General features: G+C 42.4%; 1 protein-coding gene across 1 annotated transcript in view; it reads left to right on the top strand.

The window, feature by feature from the left end:
• LOC106635734 (uncharacterized) overlaps positions 1-14,595 on the top strand; it is a 43,316-nt gene extending 28,721 nt beyond the window's left edge. The window contains exons 3-7 of the mRNA XM_089592708.1: positions 9,886-10,249; positions 11,468-11,866; positions 12,085-12,102; positions 12,317-12,581; positions 12,653-14,595. Of these exons, the coding sequence (XP_089448834.1) occupies positions 9,886-10,249; positions 11,468-11,866; positions 12,085-12,102; positions 12,317-12,581; positions 12,653-13,210 (1,604 nt within the window). The 3' untranslated portion in view covers positions 13,211-14,595. The remainder of the gene's footprint in view (positions 1-9,885; positions 10,250-11,467; positions 11,867-12,084; positions 12,103-12,316; positions 12,582-12,652) is intronic.
• The last annotated feature ends 9,640 nt before the right edge of the window (positions 14,596-24,235 follow it).

Genomic DNA, 24,235 nt, shown 5'->3' with positions numbered 1-24,235 from the left:
GTATGAAAGTTTGTCGACCGCACGAGGAGCAGAGAGGGGGAGGAGGAAACGACGACGTCGCCACTTTCTCCGCATACCTGGTGGCCGTCGCAGCGCGTTACGTGGTTGGGTGGGCAGCGAAACGCGAGTGTCTCGCCGGGACGTTTTTCATACTTTTGCGGAGGATTGTCGCTTTATAACGTTTTCGATTTTAATAACAGCCCCTCGTGCGTTGCATATACATATATATATATATTACCGATCATTATTGTCATCGGGTTCTCCAAGCACCGCTTTGTAAATGTTAACGGCGTTTTCACTTTTCGCCCAGAGAAAGGGGCGCATGGGCGTAATACGTGTACACGAGAACTTGGTGCTTTACAGTTTTTTTTTTCCAAAATCAATCGAGCCGAGTTTTCCAAATCGCACCGGCTGATGGTTTCGAATTTGTAGGAAGTGTCAACACGTACAGGTGGCTTTGTAAACGTCACCCCCGCGTGTGGTGGGTACTTTGAGAAAAAGAGGCGTGCGTCCGTGTTTAATAATGAAAAAATAACGAGCTTTGGTTGACAAACCTGTGTCCTTGTTGGTTGTACGCGAATGCGTGTAGTAAACGCTCGACGTGAGAAAATGTGTATCCCTGTGCACGTGGAAAGGAAAAAAAAAAAAAGAAACAGGCAACGTATATCTGTAAATAACATGTGTATACTGTAGCTATGGACATTGTATATACGGCGCGCCAGTAGATACGTGCCGTGTCCGGTCAGACACGGATCACCGACACGCTTGCAATGCACGTGATATATATGTGCAGGGGACTTATTTATCAAATAGAGCACACGCGCGTTGCACAACAGAGCGAAAGGGTTGTATTACACTTATCCTCCTTCTTTTCTCCTCTTATACTTAATATGTATTGCTGCTGTAGATTGAATTTTAATCTTTCGCTGCGCGTTTAAAGTTGAGGATGCCCGTGCGCGACGCGCCAGTATATAATATACCCATGTACTTCGGGATAAAGTGCATCATAAGTAATATACCGATCTCGCGCTCGTGACGTACAACACATGCACGTGAGCTTTCAATTGATGCTACTCTCTTCCCATGTACGTCACTATCCGCGTGTCCTCTCGAACCCCGGATGAATTGAGTCACGCACTGATTGAAGAAGCAGTGACTCGGTCGTCAATTATTGTTGCCGGGAATCACCGTGATGTGTACTCGAAGTAAAGAGCGACAGTACGGCTCTCCACGTGGAAATTTTAGCTCTCGAAAGTACCTATTACTTGTGTACAAAAATAAACGGAACCTTCTAGTACTGTAGTAGACGAAACAAATAATTTTACTGATGTGGCATCGAAGCGATGTTTTTTATGTTTACGTGTAGCGAGTGCCGGTTCTTCGATTGCACATCGCTCGTTCGGGGATATATCGTGTTTATTTTTAGAAAGGACGCAATAAAGTGTATCACCTGCGCGTAAGCCAATCAAAGTTGTATAAGTACCCGTATTGGAAAACAACGCGGCTGAGGTATGAAACAAAAAAAGCCAGACACTCGGTTATGTACCGATAACAATCGATCGCATTATATTTTTTATTTATCTTCGTGTCACTTACGAATAATATCGATGGTACAAACGTTCGCAAAAATGTGCTTCCGATCAACAGATTCGCTAGAATGTTCTAAAATAGTCAATCACGTGCGATGAAATTTAATTAACGAAAATACCCTTTTTCTCCCTCTTTGATCGCTGAACGGGTTCTTCGACAACTTTCCCTGCGTAGATATACGTTTGATTGAGACTATCTCCCTTGTGATGCACGAAAAATCGGCACTCGGTTTACGTGCATTTCTTCAGCTTAGTCAGAGTTGTGTAACAATCGAGGCTTGTACGATTCAATTACCCGCCGTGGCAATTAGCTCCGTAATTGTCCAACGAATGCTCGACCGCGTATTTTTCATCTCTTGGAAGTACCGCAGAAAAAGGGGGGGAAAAAATGCATCCGGAGCGCTGCCAAGAGCATTGAGACAGCGACGACGAAATATTTCTCCGTGCTCGGGATATGGAAAAATATTGGCCCAACGTATAGGTACACGTACATGTGTAGGGTAACAATATTATCTCGGATCGAGAAGAGAGAGAGGCTGCTGGGGTGCCCTCGCGTGTAAGGTGTATTATATATATATACACTGCACTTGTAAACTACGTTTCAATCTCATCGAGATTGCATTGATCTCCGCGTGTTCCCGCGTCTTTCTCTCTCTCTCGAGCTTTTCAATGTTAATACGTACGTGTGTGTATATGTAAAGCAATTCATGCACCGATACTTTTCTCCCACGCAGCTGATCCTCGATGTATACCTTTCAATATATTTACTGCATCCTATACAACTGACATGTCGGATTAATCAACGCGTGTCGAGTTTTCACTGCAAACGTGTGTGCGTCTATACACTTGCCGAAATTTATATTACGTGCGAGGATATTTTCGTCCCGATGCGATTTTTTTACCTCTTTCTCATCGTTTATTTTCGATCGAGTCGAAGGATACAACTTCCTCCTTCCCCCTGCCTCGTTGTCGCTAAAAAGGCTAATTTGAGGATTATTAACTGGCACTGACTGGGAATCTTTGATGGGTTCGTGTCTCGGGCGAAAAAAAAAACAAAACAAAAAAATCAGCAAGCGATAAGGCCGAGGTTGATTTACGGCCCGATGCGTTTCGCAAATTCCACGCGCGCCAGAGAGTCACTTATTTCTGCTCTGGTAAACAGTTTTTTTTTTTTTTTTTTTTTTCGACTCACCTCCCTATTTTTTATTTTCAATTTGCACTGCCCCCCCCCCCCCACCCCTCGTTGATCTTTCTTGGTTTCTCCGATTGTACTCTCGCAAGAAGAGAAGAAGTACCATACGTGCGTGCATAAATGACTCCTGCAATAAAATTAGCGATCGTTCAAAGGTACACAGTGTGGCACAACAATCAAAGTGCATGAGGGTGCCCGTACGTGTGTCATGTATTATTCAAGTGTAGTAATCATCAGCCGGATAATCGAGAGACGAGATGGGAGGAAAAAAGGTAACCAGCGGATAATTACTTTCCAAATGCTCGAGACAGTCGTGCGCGTCCTGTGCCATTATATTTTACAAACCAATTAAACTCGAGTTATTACTAAACGATCGCGTTCTGTAGGATAAAAAAAAACAACACCAGGGGAAAATAAGTACGAGAAAGATACTTCTTGTATGATACAGAGAGAGAGAGAGAGAGAAAACGAAAGGCAAAGTTACATTTCCTCGGTCGTTTCTTCCTGCGATACACATATAATATGGTGCATCGCTGTGGATATCGATTCGGCGAAAGACATCAAGCTTCGTTTGACGCAGGATCAGTCCCAGTAAGTGTAGCGTTAGTCAATCGGTGCCGACCAATCGGCTATCGCGAGTACCAATAAACATGTGGTTACGAGTCTGCCAGTGGTGATTTTTGGCCAAGAAACCTCACGAGGACGAAACCGATTCAGAAATAAAGTTGGCCAACGCGTTTACGTACACGTATAATATTATATAGGTACATACTGTAGGCAAGTTTATGTTTTCGCACGTGCTCGATGAATAAAAGAGCTCAGCAGTTAGCAGCCGTTTTTTTCCAAAGCTGTCGATTATACATGGACGTGCTCGTGTTCATTTCTCCTGAAATGCCGCTTTTTGTCCCACAGAGACGTACGGTATAGAGTATTTGGTTAACAACGCATGGTTTATGGGGCTTGAAATTTCCCCTGAAATCCATAAAAACCGGGCTAATACCGATTCCCTCCGGTACAACAAATCACGGTCTTTTTCTTTTCCCTACGCCGCGTGGGATTTAATTTTACGTGCGTTTTTAACTTACACCGGCTCTCGAACTTCCGAGAATGCTCGCTAATCTCGTTTCCGTGTCGATCGATAAGGCACACGCGTGGCTTTTTTTTGTTTTTCCACAATTGTACGTATATGCACCATGTGTGTGTGGGCGAGCGGAAAGTATACATATATCAGCTCTCGAAAAAAGTGCCTTTAACTCCGATGAATGACGGGTGGCGGGCACCTGACATTTCTCGTATTGTTTTTTCGCCGCAGCTATAAATGCTCGTTGCATCGCGCACTCGGTGCCGATAAGATCGCTTTTTTTTTCTTTTTTTTTTCCCCTTCTCTCGGCATCGCTGGGAAAACACCTGTCGCGCCGCTCTCTTTCACCCATGTATACATGCGCGTAATCATAACGTTACCCGTGAACCGATGCTGCACCGTGTACATATTAAGTGTAGGTATACCGATGCAAATCGACACGCGAGCCTATTTCGATCTGTATATGATTGTATCCCACCGCTGTGTATCTGCCCTCGATATTCCAACGCGCGAAAGTGTATTTATTACCAGCTGGGAGTTGTTGTCGAGGCTCAACGCCAATACTGCATTGGGGATGGCGTTTTTTCCACATTCTAAATTTAAAAGTGTTGTGCCGCCTACGGTTTTACAATCCTTTTTGAATTATTTCCTTGGGAGAACAATACGGCGTTTTTTCTTCTTCTTTTGTCATCGGGTTGTTATGGGCTCTTTGTAGGTTTATGTAGCGGCTCGGGCATTGCTTTTTGAAATCGTTGACTCCACCTGATGGCATTACCCAGCGTAACCATTTGTTCCTTGGCTAAAATTACTATTTTGCTAAAAAGTGACTCGTGCGTTACTCATATTTTTCTTTGTTACTATACATCGTAATGTAATAATAGAAAATAATGCGATTTACCCTCAGTGGACTTTACTTAGACTTACAGTTTATTTTGCGAGTTCTCATATACGCCTCGTAAAGCTCACGATTGAAAGAAAAAACCCGCGACATTTTTATCTCTTTTACGTAACACTCGGTCTTAACCTTAATTAATTTCAAAAAAGGTCCCGTATACGTTTCGCACCACTTGACTCGACGTATACACATGCACAAGCCAATAAAATACCTATAGGCATCTTTAACTGAAGCTCGTAAAATTTCATTTACGATCTTTACTTTTTTTACAAGCCAACTCGATATGATCGACTTGGGCGAAAATCATTTCGCCAACTGCTTATCAAAGCTACAGCGACAAAAACGAAACTTTGTCCCCACGCGCACGCGGTTTTCCCCTCGAAATAACGATTGCACATCACTTGCATGTTGTTACAACATTATTAGTTTATATTGTGCATCGGTGTAAGTATATTAAAACACGAGTACAGCGGCTTGTGTGTGCGTGTAGGAGTAATCAAGTGTCTCTTCGCCCTTTCCTTCTCTCTCACGCGACTGCGATTTCGTTGTAACAATACAAAAATGTACGCCCACGTATAGGTATACGTATATGTATTGTACGAACTCGCATCGCTGCACAATTTTGCGCAACATCAACAATAACAGCGATGCGCGCCGCTCTCGTGCATATAAGTACATCATGTACGTTTACCCGCCTGTCTTTGATGCACATGTACATAGGCACATGTGTAATTACGGCGGTGGATAACATTTCGCCAAACCCACATGCGTGCATCGCAAACCAGGAGATTCCGCAAAACGTGCAATCGTTTCTTTCGAGTTACATGTCCATAAATACGTATACATTTTCTCGGTCTCGTTCTTTCTCTGTTGTCCCTCGTTGACCGATGGGTGGGTATCTTTTCTCTCCACCTTCCTTCGAATCGGCGCTCGACAAAACCACACTATATAATATACGCACGTACGCAACTCGCCATCAAATCCACCAATCGGTCACTGGGTTATCAGCTCGCACGCGATGTACACGACGCACACAGAGGAGAGAGCCTTGACGCACACACGCGCGCGCATGTAATTAAGAGGGCGTTTACTCCCCCTTTCTTTGTTTTCGTTCCGATCACCCACGGGCCCTGCCCATCAATATACTCGTAAGCTTAGCCCATCAATTGTTAAATTGTACACCGCACACTCCCGGCGATCCCTCGACGCGAGTATAGGGTGTACGCATGGGTATACGGAGAACATCTTTACCCCCGTTGTGTTACGCGCACGCAGGTACTTGGGGGTCAATACAGCCGGAAAAAAAACAAACAAACATTTTTTCCTTCCTCTTCAGCTTGGGAACGCTGGGAACCGCATCAGCACGGCTAATTAATTGGTCGGTGCGCATACCACGCGGGGGTGAAAGGGGGGGGGGTATATTATTTTCCAAAAGAAAGGTGAAGTGAAGTATAACGAGAAGGCGCTCTCTCTCTCTGGCTGGTGATAATCGTGGGTCCATTGTGCTCCGAGCGGCGAAACAAAGGGGCTCTTTCATGCCCCTGCTCCTCATCCCGCCTTTTGAGGGACTTTTTAGAAAAGTGTCCGAGGCTCCCGTGATAAAGGTATACAACGCGCGGGAGGGGGAAGGAAAGCCTCGGGGGAATTTCAGGCGTGCGCCGAAAAGATGTCCGGTGCTGATATAGTGGCCAGGCCGATTGTTGCGCGGCGATCGAAAAGTATATACAGCCCCACATGTACGGGGGCTTCGAGGAGTAAAAAAAAAGGTACATTGTAAATAGAACAGAAGGACGCGGGAGTTCTCTTTATCTCTTCCTGCTTCCGCGTGTGCGCTTGAAATTTCTCGCTGAGCCTGGGGTATGTACGCGGCCCGCACGAGAACACGGGGCTAGAGGAGGTGTGTACCGATGCTCGAGATTATGCAGATGCACCAACAGATTTGCAGCTCTTGGATTTGTTGGGCGCCTCTGCTGATGATGCCCGTGCGGTTGTGTGATATAAATATACATTCATCTCTTGCTTCCCTCGCCCCAACTTCCAGCTCAGATTTTTATAAATACAGTGATGGTGATTTGGAAACATTTTTTAGCTATGTAGAGAGAGTATGTGGGTATTTTGTCGACGAAAAAGCTATAGTAGTGTGAAAAGTTGCAGCAAATGTTCGGTTGCCCTCCCTGAAAATGACCGATTGTCAAAAGTGCTATACTGTCACCGTGTATAAGAGGGTAAGAAAGAAAAAAACACGGCGATTGATAAAAACAAAACAAAAAAAACATGCGTGTATCCATACGCTTACCATAATTACGCATTGGAAATAATATTTTTTTTTTTTTTTTCACTCGCCGATGATCCATCATCTGCGTGGTTGTGCAATATGTAGCTGTACCCAAGTGACGCGCTCGTAGAGGAGACAATGATAATTCGAGAAAAAAAAAAGAAAAGATCGACTGGACATGAATGTATTTTATTGTGCGCGTAGTTATTATACGGTGTATGAGTTTATGGAAGACAACAAAACACCAAACGCGAAAAAATCGATCGCAATTGAGGAACAAAGATCCGCCCGAGCAGGTTTCCTCCCGAAGCTGCTTTCTCCCCTTTCGTTCCTCCACGAAGAGCCGAGACGGCGCAAAAGAAACATCATATACGCTCTCTCGTAACGGCAAAAGTCACAATGTACTCGTATACCTACACTTGCATGCGTACACGCGAGTTACTTTTTCCTCCTCTCCATACTTGGAGGGACCGCTTCCACGATGGTATTACTCTTCCTCCTCCTTTTCGCGTCTACGAGTAGGCAATTGTTCCCTCAGCAGGGGGGGAGGGGAGGAAGGATAGCCATCAAGAGGGTGAGAAAGAGACGATGCATGAATTTTAATTGTCGCCGCGCGGTTCGCTCGGCTCGCGCGTAATTGAGATTTCATAACGCGATAATGCACCGGCTGCCAGGGAAAGAACAGCACGGCGCGCGCGTGGGATGGATCGCGATGCTCTTCGCGACAAGCCCCCCCCCCAACCGCGGAAATATTATTTTCCTCACGTGTGCATAATAGGTGCGCGCTATTATGGTAGTTCCACATGGATTTTAACGCTATATGTAATACACGTACAGCCGAACGAACGACGATTTTTTTTCTTTACTTACCAAATTACAGGAGTGTAGGATGAAACTGTCGAGTTGATGGCGTATGAATAATCAGCTGGATCCGTAGAAAAAAAAAAAAAAAAAAAAAAAAAAACAGTGCGTATAGACGCTTACAACCCGTAAATTATATTAACGAGCGCGCACGATTCTCATGAAGATATGTATACAAATAGGAGCTAAACCTGTATGTATGTATTTATATATACTTTCACGCAAAGATCTAGTAGGTATACCAATGTATGATGCTCTCGTGTATAATGGCACACAACGGAATCCAGCGATGTAATTAAGCCACGCGAGGGTAGCAATCACGTACATTTTAATACATTATGTTTATTTACGCGTACCACACGATTTGGCTAAAAAAAAAAAAAAAAAAAGAAAGAAATCAAAAATCATGTGCGTTCGATTAATCAAGAGCTTCTGTATCCCCACAAATTTATTGCGAGTAATTTGTTTTTTTCTTTTTTTTTTTCAATCATTAGCCATTCATGTTTTATTCAAGATATAAAGCGTACACACATATGGTATGCGATTCCTAGAAGGTTGCCAAAGTCACCCAACAAGTTGTCGGGGCTAAAATGTACAATAAATATAACGCGCATTCCCGGCATATAATATTATCGGTGCATTGTAACGTAAAAACGCACATCACCTGCGGCTCTGTCCAATCGAGGGAGACACACGCCACACGCTTCCATCTGGTCGAGTTCGGCATCAACAAAATGCATATATATATCCGAGTAGGTATACATTATTAACGCCGATTCGAAGTAAATAAACACGATGAGCCATTTGCCTTATCTACATAGATGTTTATGTCGATACGCGTCAGTGGGGTCGGTCGATTTGTACACGCAGGTATGAATAAGTATAAATATCCATCGCTTCGACGCACAATAGATAAGCTCGTATATAATATATATTGGATGAATCTTCGAGTCAGTTCAGCGTGTACAGCGTATACATGGGTATAAGGTAAAAAATAACGCGAATCACGTTTACGTGTCGTTTTTACCCACCTTTCACTCCTCCGCGTGTGTATATGTATGTAAGGTCTCGAAAAAAAAAAAAAAGAGACTTGGCTGTAACTTTTGGCAACTCGTTGCGTAGCGAATCTCGAAAAAGGAAAGGAAAAGGAGGCACCATCACGCGTTTTGTGTATAAGTATACATCAGATAACTGATACAATCGTGGGCTAAAAATAAGAACAAAAGCTATCCTGTATCGCGACAACAATCCGAAATCTTCCGCCTAATACAATTGGTGTACGTATAAATATTTGTATATATATATTATAGGGCGTATACGTATTACATTTTCTTCTTCTTTATTTTCTTCTCTCTTTTTCAATACGGAGAAAGAGGTCATTTACACCGCTAACTGTACTCTTTGTCCTTTCTACCTTCTCTCGGTGGTCACGCGTGAGGAGGCTATACGTGTATTTATATATCCTCTTTCTCTCTCTCTCAAAAACCTGAAATTATGCGTAATAACTCGCTGGGAGGATATACAATATAATATGTATAATTGACAAGAGCAGGCGAGGTCTACTTTTCAAACGGCAAAGCCTCGAAATTCCAGCTATTGTTATATCGCTACATGGACTCCAAGCTAACGTGTGTCGTACAACTGAAAGAAATCTTTTTCTAGCGACCTTTTTTTTTTTTTTTTTTTTTTTTTTTTTTTTTTTTTTTTTTGAAAAAATGAGGGAAGGAGGGAGCAAAGCTACGAGGACAATAAGCCCCGATGATAATGAATCCAGCGCGTGGGAAAGTTAATTAGCTCGCGCTCGAAGGAGGAATTCGTACATTTTATACATGTGGGTTCATAGGTGGATCGAACTCTCTGGGATATGATCATGATATATGTAGTTGCCGACTGTAAGCAACAATAAAAATAACGTGTTAAAAAGGAATGGGTAAAATTGAACGACACGCGAGTGAAGATCGTGTATTGATTGTGTATGGTATGTTTGTGCAGGCGAGGGCTGCGTCGAGAAGCCGGTGTCGACGCTTTGGCGGAACTACACGAGCAGCAACCGGCCGGACGTGACGATGAGGCTGACTGTGACGAACGGCGGATTGACCGCCACGACCAAGGACCACGGGCTCACCGAGTACTGGGCCCACAGGGTGACGTACTGCACGGCCCCGGCCTCCCACCCGCGGCTCTTCGTCTGGGTGTACAGGCACGAGGGTCGGAGGCTCAGGCCCGAGCTCAGGTGCCACGCGGCTCTGTGCTCCAAGGAATCGACCGCCCGCAGGTTGGCCTCTGTCCTCGACGCGAGGCTCCACCAGGCCCTCCTCGAGTTTCGCCGCGACAAGGTCTCCAAGCAGAACGCCAGGTAATTCTTTTTTTTTTTTTTTCACGTTTTTGTTTGTTGGGGACTAGTTTCTTCCCCCCCACCTCCACCTCCGTTCGTTTAATCGCGGAAGGACGCGCGAAGGATATTTGCGCGTAAAAGTGATGGCTCATCGGTGATGTGTCGGTAGAAATAAAAAATCACTCGAAATCATCCGTATATACCTTTTTTTTTTTTTTTTTTTTTTTTCATAAATCATGCATACGGAAACGAGATAAAATTAATGCATTTGTGTGTATACAGTTATTCATCCATCTGCTTATTTGTTGGCTTGACCTCCGTTTCATATATGCATACGTATAATTATTCAATTTTTTTTTTTTTTTACAAATTACGCGGAGTGAGTTGATTATCGTGTCGATTGACAACGTTTATTTGATCCTTGAACTTGTGCGTGGGCCTATATATATATATATGTTTATGCGCGCGTGTGTCCAGTATACTTATCATTGAATTTATCCTTGCGCGCTTCCTGGTGAAAGACTCGTGTGACTATTATGATGATGTACAACCACACGTTAATCGAGACAGATTGGGGGGCTCCAATAACACTGTATACCGTCCTTGGCGCGTAGAATAACTCGTTTTTTTTTTTTTGCTGGTCAATTTATACACACATACTTGAGTTTTAGAATAAAATTAGATGCAAAGAATTTTAGTGTGTCTTTTTTTTTGCAGTCGCGTATTTTTAGCTATACACGTTTACTTGCAAACCCGGTGGAGATACGTTACGTAAGCCTCGTCCATGCGTGATATAATCGGCCGTATATTCGAAGATTCTCAACAATCATAGTAGTAGTAATGATACGCGGTATGAAATTAATAACGTTTCATTTCGCCATTTAATGCCCGTTTTCACTTTATACTATTAATATACACAGTGGGTACACATTCAAAGATGCTGGGGGTAAGAGGAGGGGCCATTTGGGAATTTTATTTTCACCGCACTGTAAGGCCCATCTTTTACCCATACAAAACGTCCCAGCAACTTTCTACGATGATTTCTATGAACCGATGCATCGATACTAGTAATTAGTTGCGCAGAGAAATCTCGCGGTTGCGTAACGGTAAAACGAATGATTATAATATGTTCCTTGGAATAAAAATCCATCGTCTTATAAATGTATCTAGTTCTACTTCGAACTTTCGTTGCCCTTGCCACCGCGTGCACTGACGAAACCGATTTTGGATCACTTGCAGGTTGTCGCTGGCGAACTCGGTGTACGAGAACCCGTCGCTGCCGCGGCGCAAGATCCTCCTGAGCACGGGTGGCTCGAACTACCGTCCACCGCTCGAGCGGTCGAAAAGCGCCCCGAAGCTCTCAGCGATCGAGGAGGACGCGGTGGCCGAGGAGATGGAGCAGCAGCGCTTCCTCGAGGAGCTGCGCTCCCTCCAGCACTGCGGCTGGCAGGAGCCCGATAGTTGGAGGCTGGCCAGGCTCCTCGACGCCCTCAACAGTCGCGAGTCCTCGGACGAGAACGGCAGCATATCCAGCGGATGCGAGACCGCCAGCACCGCCAACAGCGAGGAGCGCGCCTCCAGCGGCGAGGACTCGCACGCCGTGCTCATGACGCACGAGGCCGATTCGCGCAACGGTCAGTCACACTATTTTCAACCCTTTTTCTTTTTCCCTCTCTTCAGATATGCTGCTCTTAGCTCCTTAATAATAAATTCAATTCACGATTGTCACTACGATCATCCTTTCCGTTTCCATAATAAGTAAAATGTACAGCGTAACAACCAAACATCGAGATAAAAACAGAGGTCATGTGGAACCAAGTGGAATACGTTTAACGTTTCGTTTGTAAATTCACAAGAAATGGGAATATTGGAAAATGGAACGGCCATCGGTTTTGAATGTTCGATAGGTCGAGTTGTTTATGTATAACGAGCCTCCCCGGAAGGCAGGCCGGTCGAGAGTCGTTCTATAGCCATCGGGGAAAACCAAAACGAGTAAACCGAACCCTCAACGTTTTCAGGCGAGGAGAAGGCCAACGGCACAGGGACAACCGAGCCAACGGCACCATCGACCTCCCCGGGCAGCTCGACCAAGGGTCCTCGGCGCAACTCGGAGGGCTCGCCGCACTTCATGACCTGCGCGGGCAGCCCGCGCTTCCGGCGCAGGAGCGCCAGGCCGCAGCGCAGGTCCCGAGCCCAAGCAACCGGCGAGCCCGACGAGTCCATGGAGGACGAGGAAGAGGAGGACGAGCCCGAGCCGACGACTCCCGGGGACAGCTTCTTCGTGTTCGAGGACGCCGACGACATGGACGAGGTCGTCGACTTCCGGCCCCACGGCGAGGGCACCCGGCTACAGGTAGGCAGATCTCATACACCTCACCAGGTGCGAGTGCGGGGTTGATGGCATAACTTTCGTCGTTTCCCCAGAGCGACGGGTACTCGGCGCTGATGGCGAGGCGGGAGGACGTGCGGAAGCTAGTGAGCGCGCGGTGGGCCTGCAGCAAGTCCCGGGACGAGGGGGACGGGTGCGAGGAGGAGACCCCAACCAAGGCAACATCGAGCACGGCGGTGGGGGTGGTGGTGACGGGGGACGCGAGGTCACCACCGGTGGGGGCGAGTTTCCACGGAAAGTTGGGGGCGCTGGACGAGGAGGAGGCCGACAGCGACGAGAGCGGCTACGTCGAGGCCTCGCCCAAGAGCTCGATGGACAGGACGGGGATGAAGGGCAGGAAGCAGGAGGACGCCGGGGAGGAGGGGGTCGGCGGCGCGAGGGGTGGCGCCGAGTGCACGGCCGAGTTCATAAAGTGCCCGATCTCCGAGACGATAAGGAAGCTGGCCAACGCCTCGCTGAGGAGCTCCAAGGGGACGAGGGCGTGTCTCGAGTCGCTGGGCAGGCAGGTCGTAGGGCCGGAGATCGACAGCGCCGAGTCGCCGAGTTTGCTGCAGAGGAAGCGGCTGCTCGCTCAGCAGGGCGTCACCGTCTGAAAACGCCTCCTCCTTTTTACCCCCGCCAACCTGATGCCGTTATCGTTGTTGTTATCGTTGTTGTTATCGTTGTTGTTATCGTTGTTACGAATTGTTGTATTTTATATAGTTGGGAGAAGCGAGCGACTGATCAATTGTGTCTTATATACACGTGACTGGATTATTATTTTTTATGGTCTGCTGGAATCTCTCTTGAAACGCTTGTCGGCGAACATTGTGTCGCGAAGGGGCAGATTGGCCACTCGATCGAGAGAGAGCGCACGGGTTATTATTTGCTCTCTTTGGACATTACGTATTTTTTTTATTTGATATTGGTGGTCGGAACGAGAAGGAGAGGGAGGACACCGTTTCGAGCGTTGATACTCTAGTGTAGTGTACAGTTTTTTTTTTTTTTTTTTTTTTTTTTCCCTTATAATATCAAATGTAAATACTTGTAAAGCTTTATTTTGTTTGATTCGAGCGTCACGTTGTATGGTTTCTTTCAAGGATACTGGATTCTTGAAAATACTAATGCTACCGAGATTGGTTGGGAGGGATTTTTTTTTTTTTTTTGTTCCATGTTTTCTTTGATGTAATTTTGCCCATGTATAAATAAATGGTAGGTTAGACAAACCTATTTGTATTATATAGCATTCCAGTAACTGTAAGCGATTTTTTTTAATTTAACGATAGAGATTTCATTATAAATAAATAAATGTTTTTCGTGTGCATGTTACAAAAAGTAAAAGTATGCGTTTATGTAGTAAATTTAGAGGAAATTCGTTTCACTTGCTGTTTATCTAGTTTAGACAAATTATGAGAACTTTTGCTGCACAAGTTCGTTTTTGGTTTTTTGTTTAGCATATAGTGGTAAGAAAACTGTAATAATGGCTGAATCGATGTTTTCGTCGCATATACAACAATTTGTGTTTTCAATCAAGTTACTTTTGTTAAAAAAATTACAAAAAAATCATCCACGATTTGTAAGCAATGTTTTGTATGAGCTTCTATTTTGTAGGAATGTATCAAAGAACGTTGATTAAGAGCGTACGTAGACGTACAAGCGATCAAATTAATAAAGACTCTGAGAATGCGTGCGAATTAAAAAGTAAATTTTTTTTTTTTCATGTGTACAGTGGTAGCTTTGTTATTGCACCTATCGATTGATACGGGGTTGAAATTCTTTGTAAGATAAAGCTTTATGTATTTAATGTAAAGAAAGTATTTTTTTTTTTTTTTTGTACATATATACGATTACTAGATAAATGTAAGATGGCAGTGCGGCCCAATTGAAATTGTCAACTGGTAATGTGCGATATTTCTATCAGTGAAAGGGCATCTTAATAAAAATCCATCCTGGTGCGATTTACGTTTCCTTAACAGTAATAAACTATCATTAAATTATTCATCACGTGTTTAATTTTTTTACCAGACTTTTGCACCAACTATTAACAAAATATAAGGAAAAAAAACTTTGAGCTTTGAATGATACTGAACATGAATAAACTTTATTAAACTTTAGATTTTACGATGTTTAAGACAACAATCAGAAAAATAGAAAACGAAAAGCATACAACAATCAAATAGTTGATTACCGAAACTATTTGATTACGCGTTAATTTGATTAAAGTACTCGAAAGAAAAAAATTGTTTGCGTTGTTTAATACAAAATGTTTGAAAAATTGTTTTACTCGCCCATAATTTATTTCGTTATCTTTTACGATGACATATACATGTATATTCGTGAATGTGTGAACTTTTGTTTACCTTGGGGTGAAATGTCTATGTTTTCGGGGCATGGTAACTCGGCGCTTTGAATGTCAGTGATCGCTAGTTGCTACAGATGGCGGTTTGATTTAACAGCATAATGAAAAATTTGAACAGAATCCTCCCATTCGTATACATTGGGCGCTCAATTTGTACACGAAAATGGGAAAACACATGAATTCGAGACTCAAGTACAGTTTTCAAACTGTACGTATATTTATATAGTCCCGATGATCGATGATGACTTATTGATTTTTCATCAGCACGCAAACTCTAATAGTTCTGCAGCGTTGATGCCCCATTGGACGCGAGAAATGAAAAAGCGATGCTTTATCTAAGGGCGTGTAAAATTTGTGTTAATCCACATTTATTGCGCCCCACACCCGAATGTCAAACCATAAAGACCGTAACGATCGTCACCTTCTGTTCACACGTAATAAAGTGGTGGACATCAAAGTTGAGGAGTAAGGGAGAAACAACAACACCTCACGATGGCGTTCGCAAGAAGGATAAAGCAGATAGGCCGATTTGCAAACCGAGAATGATGGAAAGTCGTGGGAACGACGCGTCTGTATGGACGCGCGTACGGGAGCGTGTGGTGGGTGTGTATGTACTACATACGTGCATCACCTACGTCGACATACAAAAGGCCATTATGGGACGCGGAATGGAAGGACATCACGACAATGGAGCAAAGTGTCAAGATCAAGGCGCCTACAATACTTACTCTCCGAGTATTTTGTCCATGTGACGGCCGTTCGTGTACGCGGACATGGTGTGAACATTAATTTTTTTTTACGTTTCCTTATTTTTCCTCCATCATCTCTATCATCCAGTACTGCAAAAAAAATATTCGCAACGAGGGCAATCAATATTGGAAAATGTATTAAATTATGCGCGCCGCCTAAAATCACCAAAAAAAAAAAAAAAAACAAAAAAATAAAAAAAACCACTGCCGATTAAAAAATCACGACACGCGTTGGTTTCTCTCGCGCGAGTGTGCTATTAATAAACGCAGCCCAAAAAATAAAAGTGTAGCACGTGGCCAGAAAAAAGGCACCGATTCTACAGTAAAGTTAAAATTAAGAGAAGGGTGTCGGGGCTCGTTTTGGAGATAAGAGCGCCGTCAAACACCTTACCGGGTACCCATTGAGTATGATACACACATATAGCTACTTGAAATATATCGAACGAAAGGACGACCCACGTTGTACAACAAAAGTGAGCTTCTCCGCGGTTGCCTCGATGTACGGCGTCCGCCGTATTACAAGCGCGCCCATTTCCGCGCCCTACTAACCAACCGAGCGCTACATACGTGCAACGCGCTCGTCCTGCTATTCGCGTGTATTTACTTGCTTCAATATTATATACCTGTACGCGTTGTGCGTCCGCACAAATGAACGTTATGTATATGTTTTTCGACAGCTGTGCCATTGGCGTTGTGTATATTATACGAGAGTTATTGCACCGATGCTATGTATAGGTGACGGCACGACTCGCAAATATATACATCTCCTTGCCACTTTTTTTCGTTTGAACGATCATAGTTTATATTGTATACTTTAGATAAGCGCAGCAACGAGTCCTCGTGGGTACGCTATGGTGTATAACCGATCGATTGCGATCTGATGAACAATTTTTAGAAAACTTCTCCATCCGAAAGTTGGATAGTTTGTTTATTTTATTGCTTTTTGTTTTCAAAGTATATACAGACATTTGGGTCGGAATGGGCATTTAAAATTCTTGACCGAATAATCGATGGAAAAATGCCCCCCCTGAATCGAAGGAGAAAAAAAAAACGTACAAACACTTGTGTGTACCCAATAGAAATTGTATTTCAAAGTAAATTACCATTGCCATTTTTTTTTCCACCACGTGCTCGCATACCCGCGTGATTTCTCCCTCGCGACGAAGTAAGCAAAATTGGAATAACAATGGTATAATTTAAAAAAAACCATACGTGACGTTTTGCGCGCTCGGGAGCTCTCGCCGAGAGAAAAAAAAAAAAATACCGCGCACGAGGCAGCACTGATACAAGATTCGTGTTCAATGAAAAACCCCCAAAAACGGGGTGAATGATTTTTTTTATGTTGTATGCGCAAACTATTTGAGCCAATAGATAACGTACGGGTTCACCGATGACGTGTAAACACAGAGTGTATAAACGTGTGCCAACCCGGACCGCACACATTTCGCATCAAAAAATGTATTTTGTACTGTATTCGTGAAAGCTTCATCCCTTGATTTTTGTTCAAAATTAAATTTGCCCTTTTTGCTCTGGCGAAACATAAGACGCTCCTGTGTGGAGCAGTCTTTTCTTGAAGAAAAAAAAAAAAAAAAAAGAAAAAGAGGAAAGCCCATATACGCATAACGGATAATCCTCGGCGTAAGATATACATGTATATATATTTTTGGGGTCCTCACACATGCGAGAGCCACCATTCCGCGTGTATATAAATATTTATATACGTGTACATTTATTATACCCACACTGCAATGGTGGAAGCAGCATCTTCTCTATATACACGGCAGCAGGAATGACAGTAAAGGAGCGCTGGCACACACAGTGTTAACGGCCTTGCTCGATTATGTGGGTCACGAAACAAGGTCCCGCGCACAGCAGTGCCGAGAGAGTTGAGAGGAGGAGGAGGAGGAGAGACGCGGATGAAAGAGAAAGACACGGCGCTCGCTCGCGTACAATATACATATATATACATGTTATTATTGTATCGAAGCCGAACCGCGTACATATATATATATACATATACATATTAACAGGTATACCTGCAAATACATATACGTGCCTGTATAAGGAGAGCTGAAACAATGGGGATCAGAGGTGGACCTTTTTTGTGCATTTGGGGCTCGCTCGTACCTCTATAGTGATTGTCTGTATATAAATATACACTATATATACGAAGGAGAGCCTCTCTCTCTCTCTCTCTTTCTCTGTGAATAGGCCGGATCGGGTTGAGCCCATCACGCGAGATTGTCGATCGCAACTGTATTGTTTGGGATGCACCAAGATTTGTTGAGGAGCTTTTTTTCAACAAGGGACTAACAATAATGATGATGATGATGACTACACCTATACCGTTCGGTAAGCAAATAATTCCCCATGGCCCATAAATTGTGTATGTACTTATAGAGTCGCAAAAAAGTCACCATATATCCACTAGCAATTCGTATCCTACAAATTCACTCCACCGCGTGCAAGCACAAATATATATTGTAGACACGCACGCGCGCGAGGAAATTCAAATGAGGTAAAACGAAACAGTCGGACAAGAGTTAGTATAATATGAGGTATATATATATATACAAACCTACGGTGAGTACACCATAATAATAATTATGCCGATGGGAGTCGAAGAAGAAGAAGAAGAGAGAAAAAGGCCCCAGCATCATCTCTAATAGCCGCGCCAGTAAATCTTTCCGTCCCAGTTGACGCGGGCTTTCCCATCATACCGGTACATATATATAACTTACCTGTGCACACACGTGCGTCCAAGTATACTCTACTCACGTATACGTACATGTTGGAGTATTAGGCGTGGGTGAGCGCGAGCTGTATGATATACACTTACGTGCTAACAACGAGGTCCTCCAATGCGTATATTATATTTGCATTTGTCTTACATGTATGCACGTGCGGAAATGTGATCGAGGATCGATAGCCGAGCGATCGGTTTTTTCGTATGTGTTTCTATGTTGTATGCGCTTTTTTTCCGATTGCGAATTGTGTTTGCATTATGCGCGTCATTAACGAGTCGCAGCGCCAGGTGAATGCTTAATTGATTAAGATGTTTTTTTTTTTTTTTTTTTTTTTTTTTTCTACTGATTAACCCTGCACTACAAACATTAATCTTTGATCCGTTCAGCTGTATGAAGCATCACATCGCAACGATAGTAGGACTTCGATTCAACTGGATCGCGACATTTTTTGGTATACAGAACTGCACGAAAACAAAAATAGCGTTAAGGCGTTAAGGCGTTAGAGTGCACTCTTACATACCTAAAATGGTCTGTACGCGAAATTCCGAATAAGTAGGTAACGTGCAGCGAACCTCGTTTTGTGCGTACGATGGATCGGTATAATATATATATATATATATATGCACGCTAAACTACATTAATTAATCTTTTATGCGTTTGTACCTATACAAAACGAGCAAACATCTGCCTCCTCATCTCGTTTTTTTTTTTTTTACAATTTTCAGTGATGAAATTTTTATTTTCATCAAATAACATTAAATTTCAGACAGTAAACATCAATTTAAAATAATAATCATCATCATAATAGACGCGTTACATTTTTAATATTTTCGGTACGGCGAATTTAAAAAATCTTTTCAAGTATCGTGCCACCAGTGTCAAAGCCCTCTCAAATTAAAAAAATTTTACGTACTCCTCGCCAAAATTTGATCGTGACCATCACGATTTCCGATGAAAAAAAAAAAAAAAAAAAAAAAACGTCAACCCCTCGGTTCCGCCCCGAATACCAATTAATCATTGCGAAACGCTGTAATTAAAGCGCATCACCTTTCTATAAGACTATATTTTCACTCACGTGACACAACACAATTCAAGCGAGTATACTTACGCATGACGCACAATCACACACACACACACACACCCACACACCCACACAGAGAGATAGTCTCCCTGGTGTGTACGTGTGTGTACCGACTTATACGCGCTCGTAATTATTGCGACTGCAGTTTTTCCTTTGGTAAGTTTATTTCGCTGCTGGCAAGGGAGTTCTTTTACAACCGAACCGGTCGCCGGCGCTGGAAAAGACCGGGTGGAAAGCATCCACAAACGCCGAGCCGCAGCTTTTTTGTCGGAAGCCAGCGCGAGTATAGGTCGATTCCGCGGAAGATCCTGATAACTTCATCGGATCTCATTCGAAGAAACGGGTTGCAGGCGCTGATTCACATGTCAAGTGTCATACCTATTCGCCGAGTTTTCTTTTGGCGCGAGCTTGCTACGGAAGAACGAAGGAGAACAAAAAAAAAAAAAATTCGTTTTGAGCTGCAATAATAAATTTTTAAAAATTTTTTGTTTTCGATTGCAAGCTAATACTGTGTTTGTGTTGATTGACAATCAACGTTAGTTGTTTCAATTGGTTCGTTTTTTTTTCGTAGTTTGATCAATACGATTAGTTGAATAATTTGGCTGTTTTTCGTGTTTTTTGTAGCCTCTGATGCTATATTTTTACAGAATATAGAAAGCCAACAGATTACTGGCGGCAAAAGGAACGAGTTCACAAAAGATTTGTTGAGGAAAAAAAATTTGTTTGTTAAAATCAATTTTACGTTACGTGTGGAATTCTTTGGGAAATCGAGTTTTTTCATTTCGCAAAATATTCAACGAGTATTCCAACTTGCTAAATATGTCAGTGTTTACAAAACAATGCCCATTTCAATCCATTTAAATGATATCGAGGGTCAACCAATAAAAAATATTACGAAGCTTTCTATCTTCGACGTTTTTGGTGGAGGTCGATTTTAACTATAATGAATAATTTTACAACCAGCAAAAAACAAAAGAATTCCTAGAAACTGAGTCCAAAAACTTTCTACGTTCGAAATTTTCTTGTTACAATATAAAAGAACGGTCCCTTTTTTCCCATCAAAACAGATGATGTAAAAAAACAAAAGATATTGTTGAAAATTCACGAAAAAGAAAAATGTACTGATAAACTTGTAAACAATGGAGAACAGCAAATTTCTACGGCTTGACCGTGCCATTTTGAAACATTTCTCATTTTGCATCCACGAAAAGCTGCCGAAACGTTCAAGAAAAGGGCGAAAAAAAAGAAAAAAAAAAAAAAAAAAAAAAAAAAAAAAAAAAAGGAAAAGAAAAACCGACAAGGTGCTCGATCGAAAAATGTAATTTCGGAAACTCAGCCTATACACAAAAATAGCGCAGCATCTTGCGCGAGAGAAAAAGAGGAAGGGAAAAGAACATCCGACTGGTCGAATAGGATGTAGAGAGAAAGACTCGGTGCTGTGGCGTTTAAGTGTGCCGCGGCACGTAAGTGGAACACATCGCGGCGCGCGCCTATACGGCTTGTGTCTGGTGGAGGGAAGGAGAGAGAAGTGGTATACCGGGTCCGCTTCGTCCCGCACCTCCTCCTCCGTATATATATATATGCCGTCGCGGTGAAAGACTTTCTTCGCGAAGCCGAGAGAGCCGCGCAACCGATATACCTGCACCAGCTCGAAACGCCAACCACCGACCACGTACATTATATTCTAGCCGCTCTACCCTATACCCAAGCGTGTTTCGACTTTTAACGCTCTTTGTGTATACTTACGCGAAAACTCGAAACAATACCCTTGTTTCTGCACGAGCATGGCCTTTTTTTTCTTTCACCACTTTTTATCCCCTGCAAGTGCCATTTTACGCATATATAATACATATGTACATACATACTGTGGGTAGAAACTCGTTTTTCGTGCGGCTGATCACTCACGCGCTTATCGTACCAAACTCGCTTGGAATAAAACTTGAGAGTTTAGGCAGGCCATCTCGTCGAAAATGAAGGAGATACCTGATGACGGGTACCTCATAGTATACTCGTTCCTAAAACGTTGGAGCGCGGGGCCCAATAGCCATAGCCGCCCAAAAACTGGGTCACTGGCCTGTAACCGATGGGCCGATCACCCGATACGTCTCAAGCCGGGTCGAACCCATTGGGCGGGATAACCCGTATTTAGTCGGGCCGACAAGAATTGGCGATCTCCGTTATGGCAGCTACATTGACAAAGGGTTTCACCGCGTGCGTGCCGAATACATTTTGTATTATTCTTCGCCCATTATTAAGGTGTACCTATTATTCTTCCTCCGTTATATGTGTATCGCGACGAGCGTCCACGTATACGATTGTACGTGTATGTATGTACCTAATGGGTCGCGCGAATGATTTGCCATGGGAAAAAAAAAAAAAAATTTAATCAGAACAAAGCACATATATGTATACTCACGCACGTCTTTCTTTCTCTGCCGCTGCGGCTTTCAATTGACGCGCACCTGCATCAGCTATTGAACTTGAAATCATTGTATTGAACGCTCGTGTCGCGCGCTGACCTCGTATTTCATGTGTATAGCGTGTATGTTACCTACAAAGCCGAGCTTTATACATACATATATACATAATTTGTAGGTGCACATATGTTAATCTAATTGTGCTCTAAAAGTTGATTGGACCCGCGGTGGGCATATGTTACGAATTTTGCTGAACGTGAAAAAGCATGTGTTGCAAATAATTTAATGTCGTTATCAATTGTACATTAAATACTAAAATAACGAGGGGCTATAAAAAAAAAAGATTTCTTAGACCTACAAAACATGTTTTTGTTTCTACAGTTTAAAAAAAAATATTATTTATACATGACTTACTTATTTATTTGCCTTAATCAAATTAAATTTTTAATGAAAGTCTAATGGGTGGGTGTGTTTTAAAAAAAGTGAAAATTTCGAATTAGACTCAATTTAGAAGTGTTTTGTTGACGATGCCGTCAAAATATGATAATTGTTTCTTTTTGTGTACAATTTGTCATCAATAACTAATTTACTAATGATGAAAAAGTTCCAAAATAACACATTGTTGGTAACACGTTATCGATACTTGTCTGTAGGTATACCTTATCTACAAGTTCTACGAATTTTAACCTTTTATAATTAACCGAGTCAGTTATTTGTGACAAATTGTACTTGGAATAACATAATTTTATTTTTCCGAAGTTTTTTTTTTTTTTACTAAAGACCTAAATAGTTGTGGTCGGTTTGTAATTTTTTCTCTTTAATAACAGACATTGATAGAATGAATCTGATTTGTTTTGTTGACAATACAGTAATTCTCTTTTAATGTCACATATGCTGTTCAGTAAGAAGAAGACACAGCGATGTTTTTGTTCAACTCGATACGACAAAAAAAGTAGAAATTTTAGGAAAAATACAAAGAGGCAGTATAAAATTTCTTTGCTAATAATATCATGGCTCGTCTACAATGTCTGTTCCGCGGCGCAAAGAAGACGCGCCGGGCTTTTCTCTTCGTATACACACGGGTTTATTACACTCACGCGGCATCCTTTACGGATACCTTCCTACCGTATAAGCTCCAGCAACGATGATCTCTCGAGGGGCATTCCTGAAAAATGTAATTACTTTTCTCTCTCTCTCTCTCTATCCTGCCCCGATTTGCATTTTAACAGACCTTTTTTTTCCCCGAATGCATACGTAAAAGTGATATTTTTTCGATTATAATTGAGCACTGTATAGCCTGAAACTTTCTCTCTTGGGCGTAGCCGAGCTACGCTCATGTACGTACGCACTTATGGCCCGTAATAACATAATAATATACACTTCGTTACCGATATTGTCCGTACCAAAGAGCGCCGGGACGAAGTATCGATTGAATGGATAAATTAAGTATGTTATCGGAGAAAACCGATAGTGAAACAACAAACTCAAGAAAACATTGTATTTGCAATTTATAATTATACGTTAGGTATGCTCGTTGTACTCCGAGGCGGGACATTTCGATTAATCTTATTAAATTATTTTCTAGTTCTCGAAACTCCGTACCGTTACTTTAATTCGGCAAATATCCACTTTTTTTTTTTTTTTTCTTCGAAATTATCATTCTCACCTACTTATAGAATTACAAAAAAAGATTAGAAAGTATATACAAGAGGAGAGGAACAATGAAAAAGAATAATGTTGAATATACACATGTGTGGTAACAATTAAGTTTTTAATTAAACATTCATATTTATAAATAATCATTTTTCCTGGTTTTATACAAAATTATATGATTCAAGTCGACGAAGACGCACACCATAAAGAATAAACAATCATTTCATAGGATACGAAAATTATTTTTCGCGCCATAATTCGCCTAAAACCTGCGCCAATTATCGTAATAAAAAACAACAAGTACATCTCTTTCTTATGTTTTTTTTATTTATTTTTTTTTATTTATTATTATTATTTTTTTTAATCTCGTGCACGAGAACTGACGCATTTTTTTTTTTTATTTTATCGATAATTCGTCGTGTTAACCTAGTAGTGACAGGCTGGATCTCGACAGAACTAAAACGTGTCACGGAAAAGTAGACTAAACTATGCGATCCATTTGGCCCAACGCACAAATTAAAAGCAAATATCGTTAAAAAAGATTCGAAAAATTGTATTGAATCTTGTCGAGCTGGGCAGGGTAAACGGTGCAAACACGATATTGGTTCACCTACTTTCATTAAACAAGACAAT

Source organism: Copidosoma floridanum, unplaced genomic scaffold, assembly GCF_036245765.1.
Source record: "Copidosoma floridanum isolate Cflo_tuat_1 unplaced genomic scaffold, Cflo_Japanese_pri ptg000001l, whole genome shotgun sequence".
NCBI classification, from domain to species: Eukaryota; Metazoa; Arthropoda; class Insecta; order Hymenoptera; family Encyrtidae; genus Copidosoma; species Copidosoma floridanum.
Note: the sequence above shows the minus strand (reverse complement) of the source record. Positions and strands in the feature narration are given on the sequence as shown.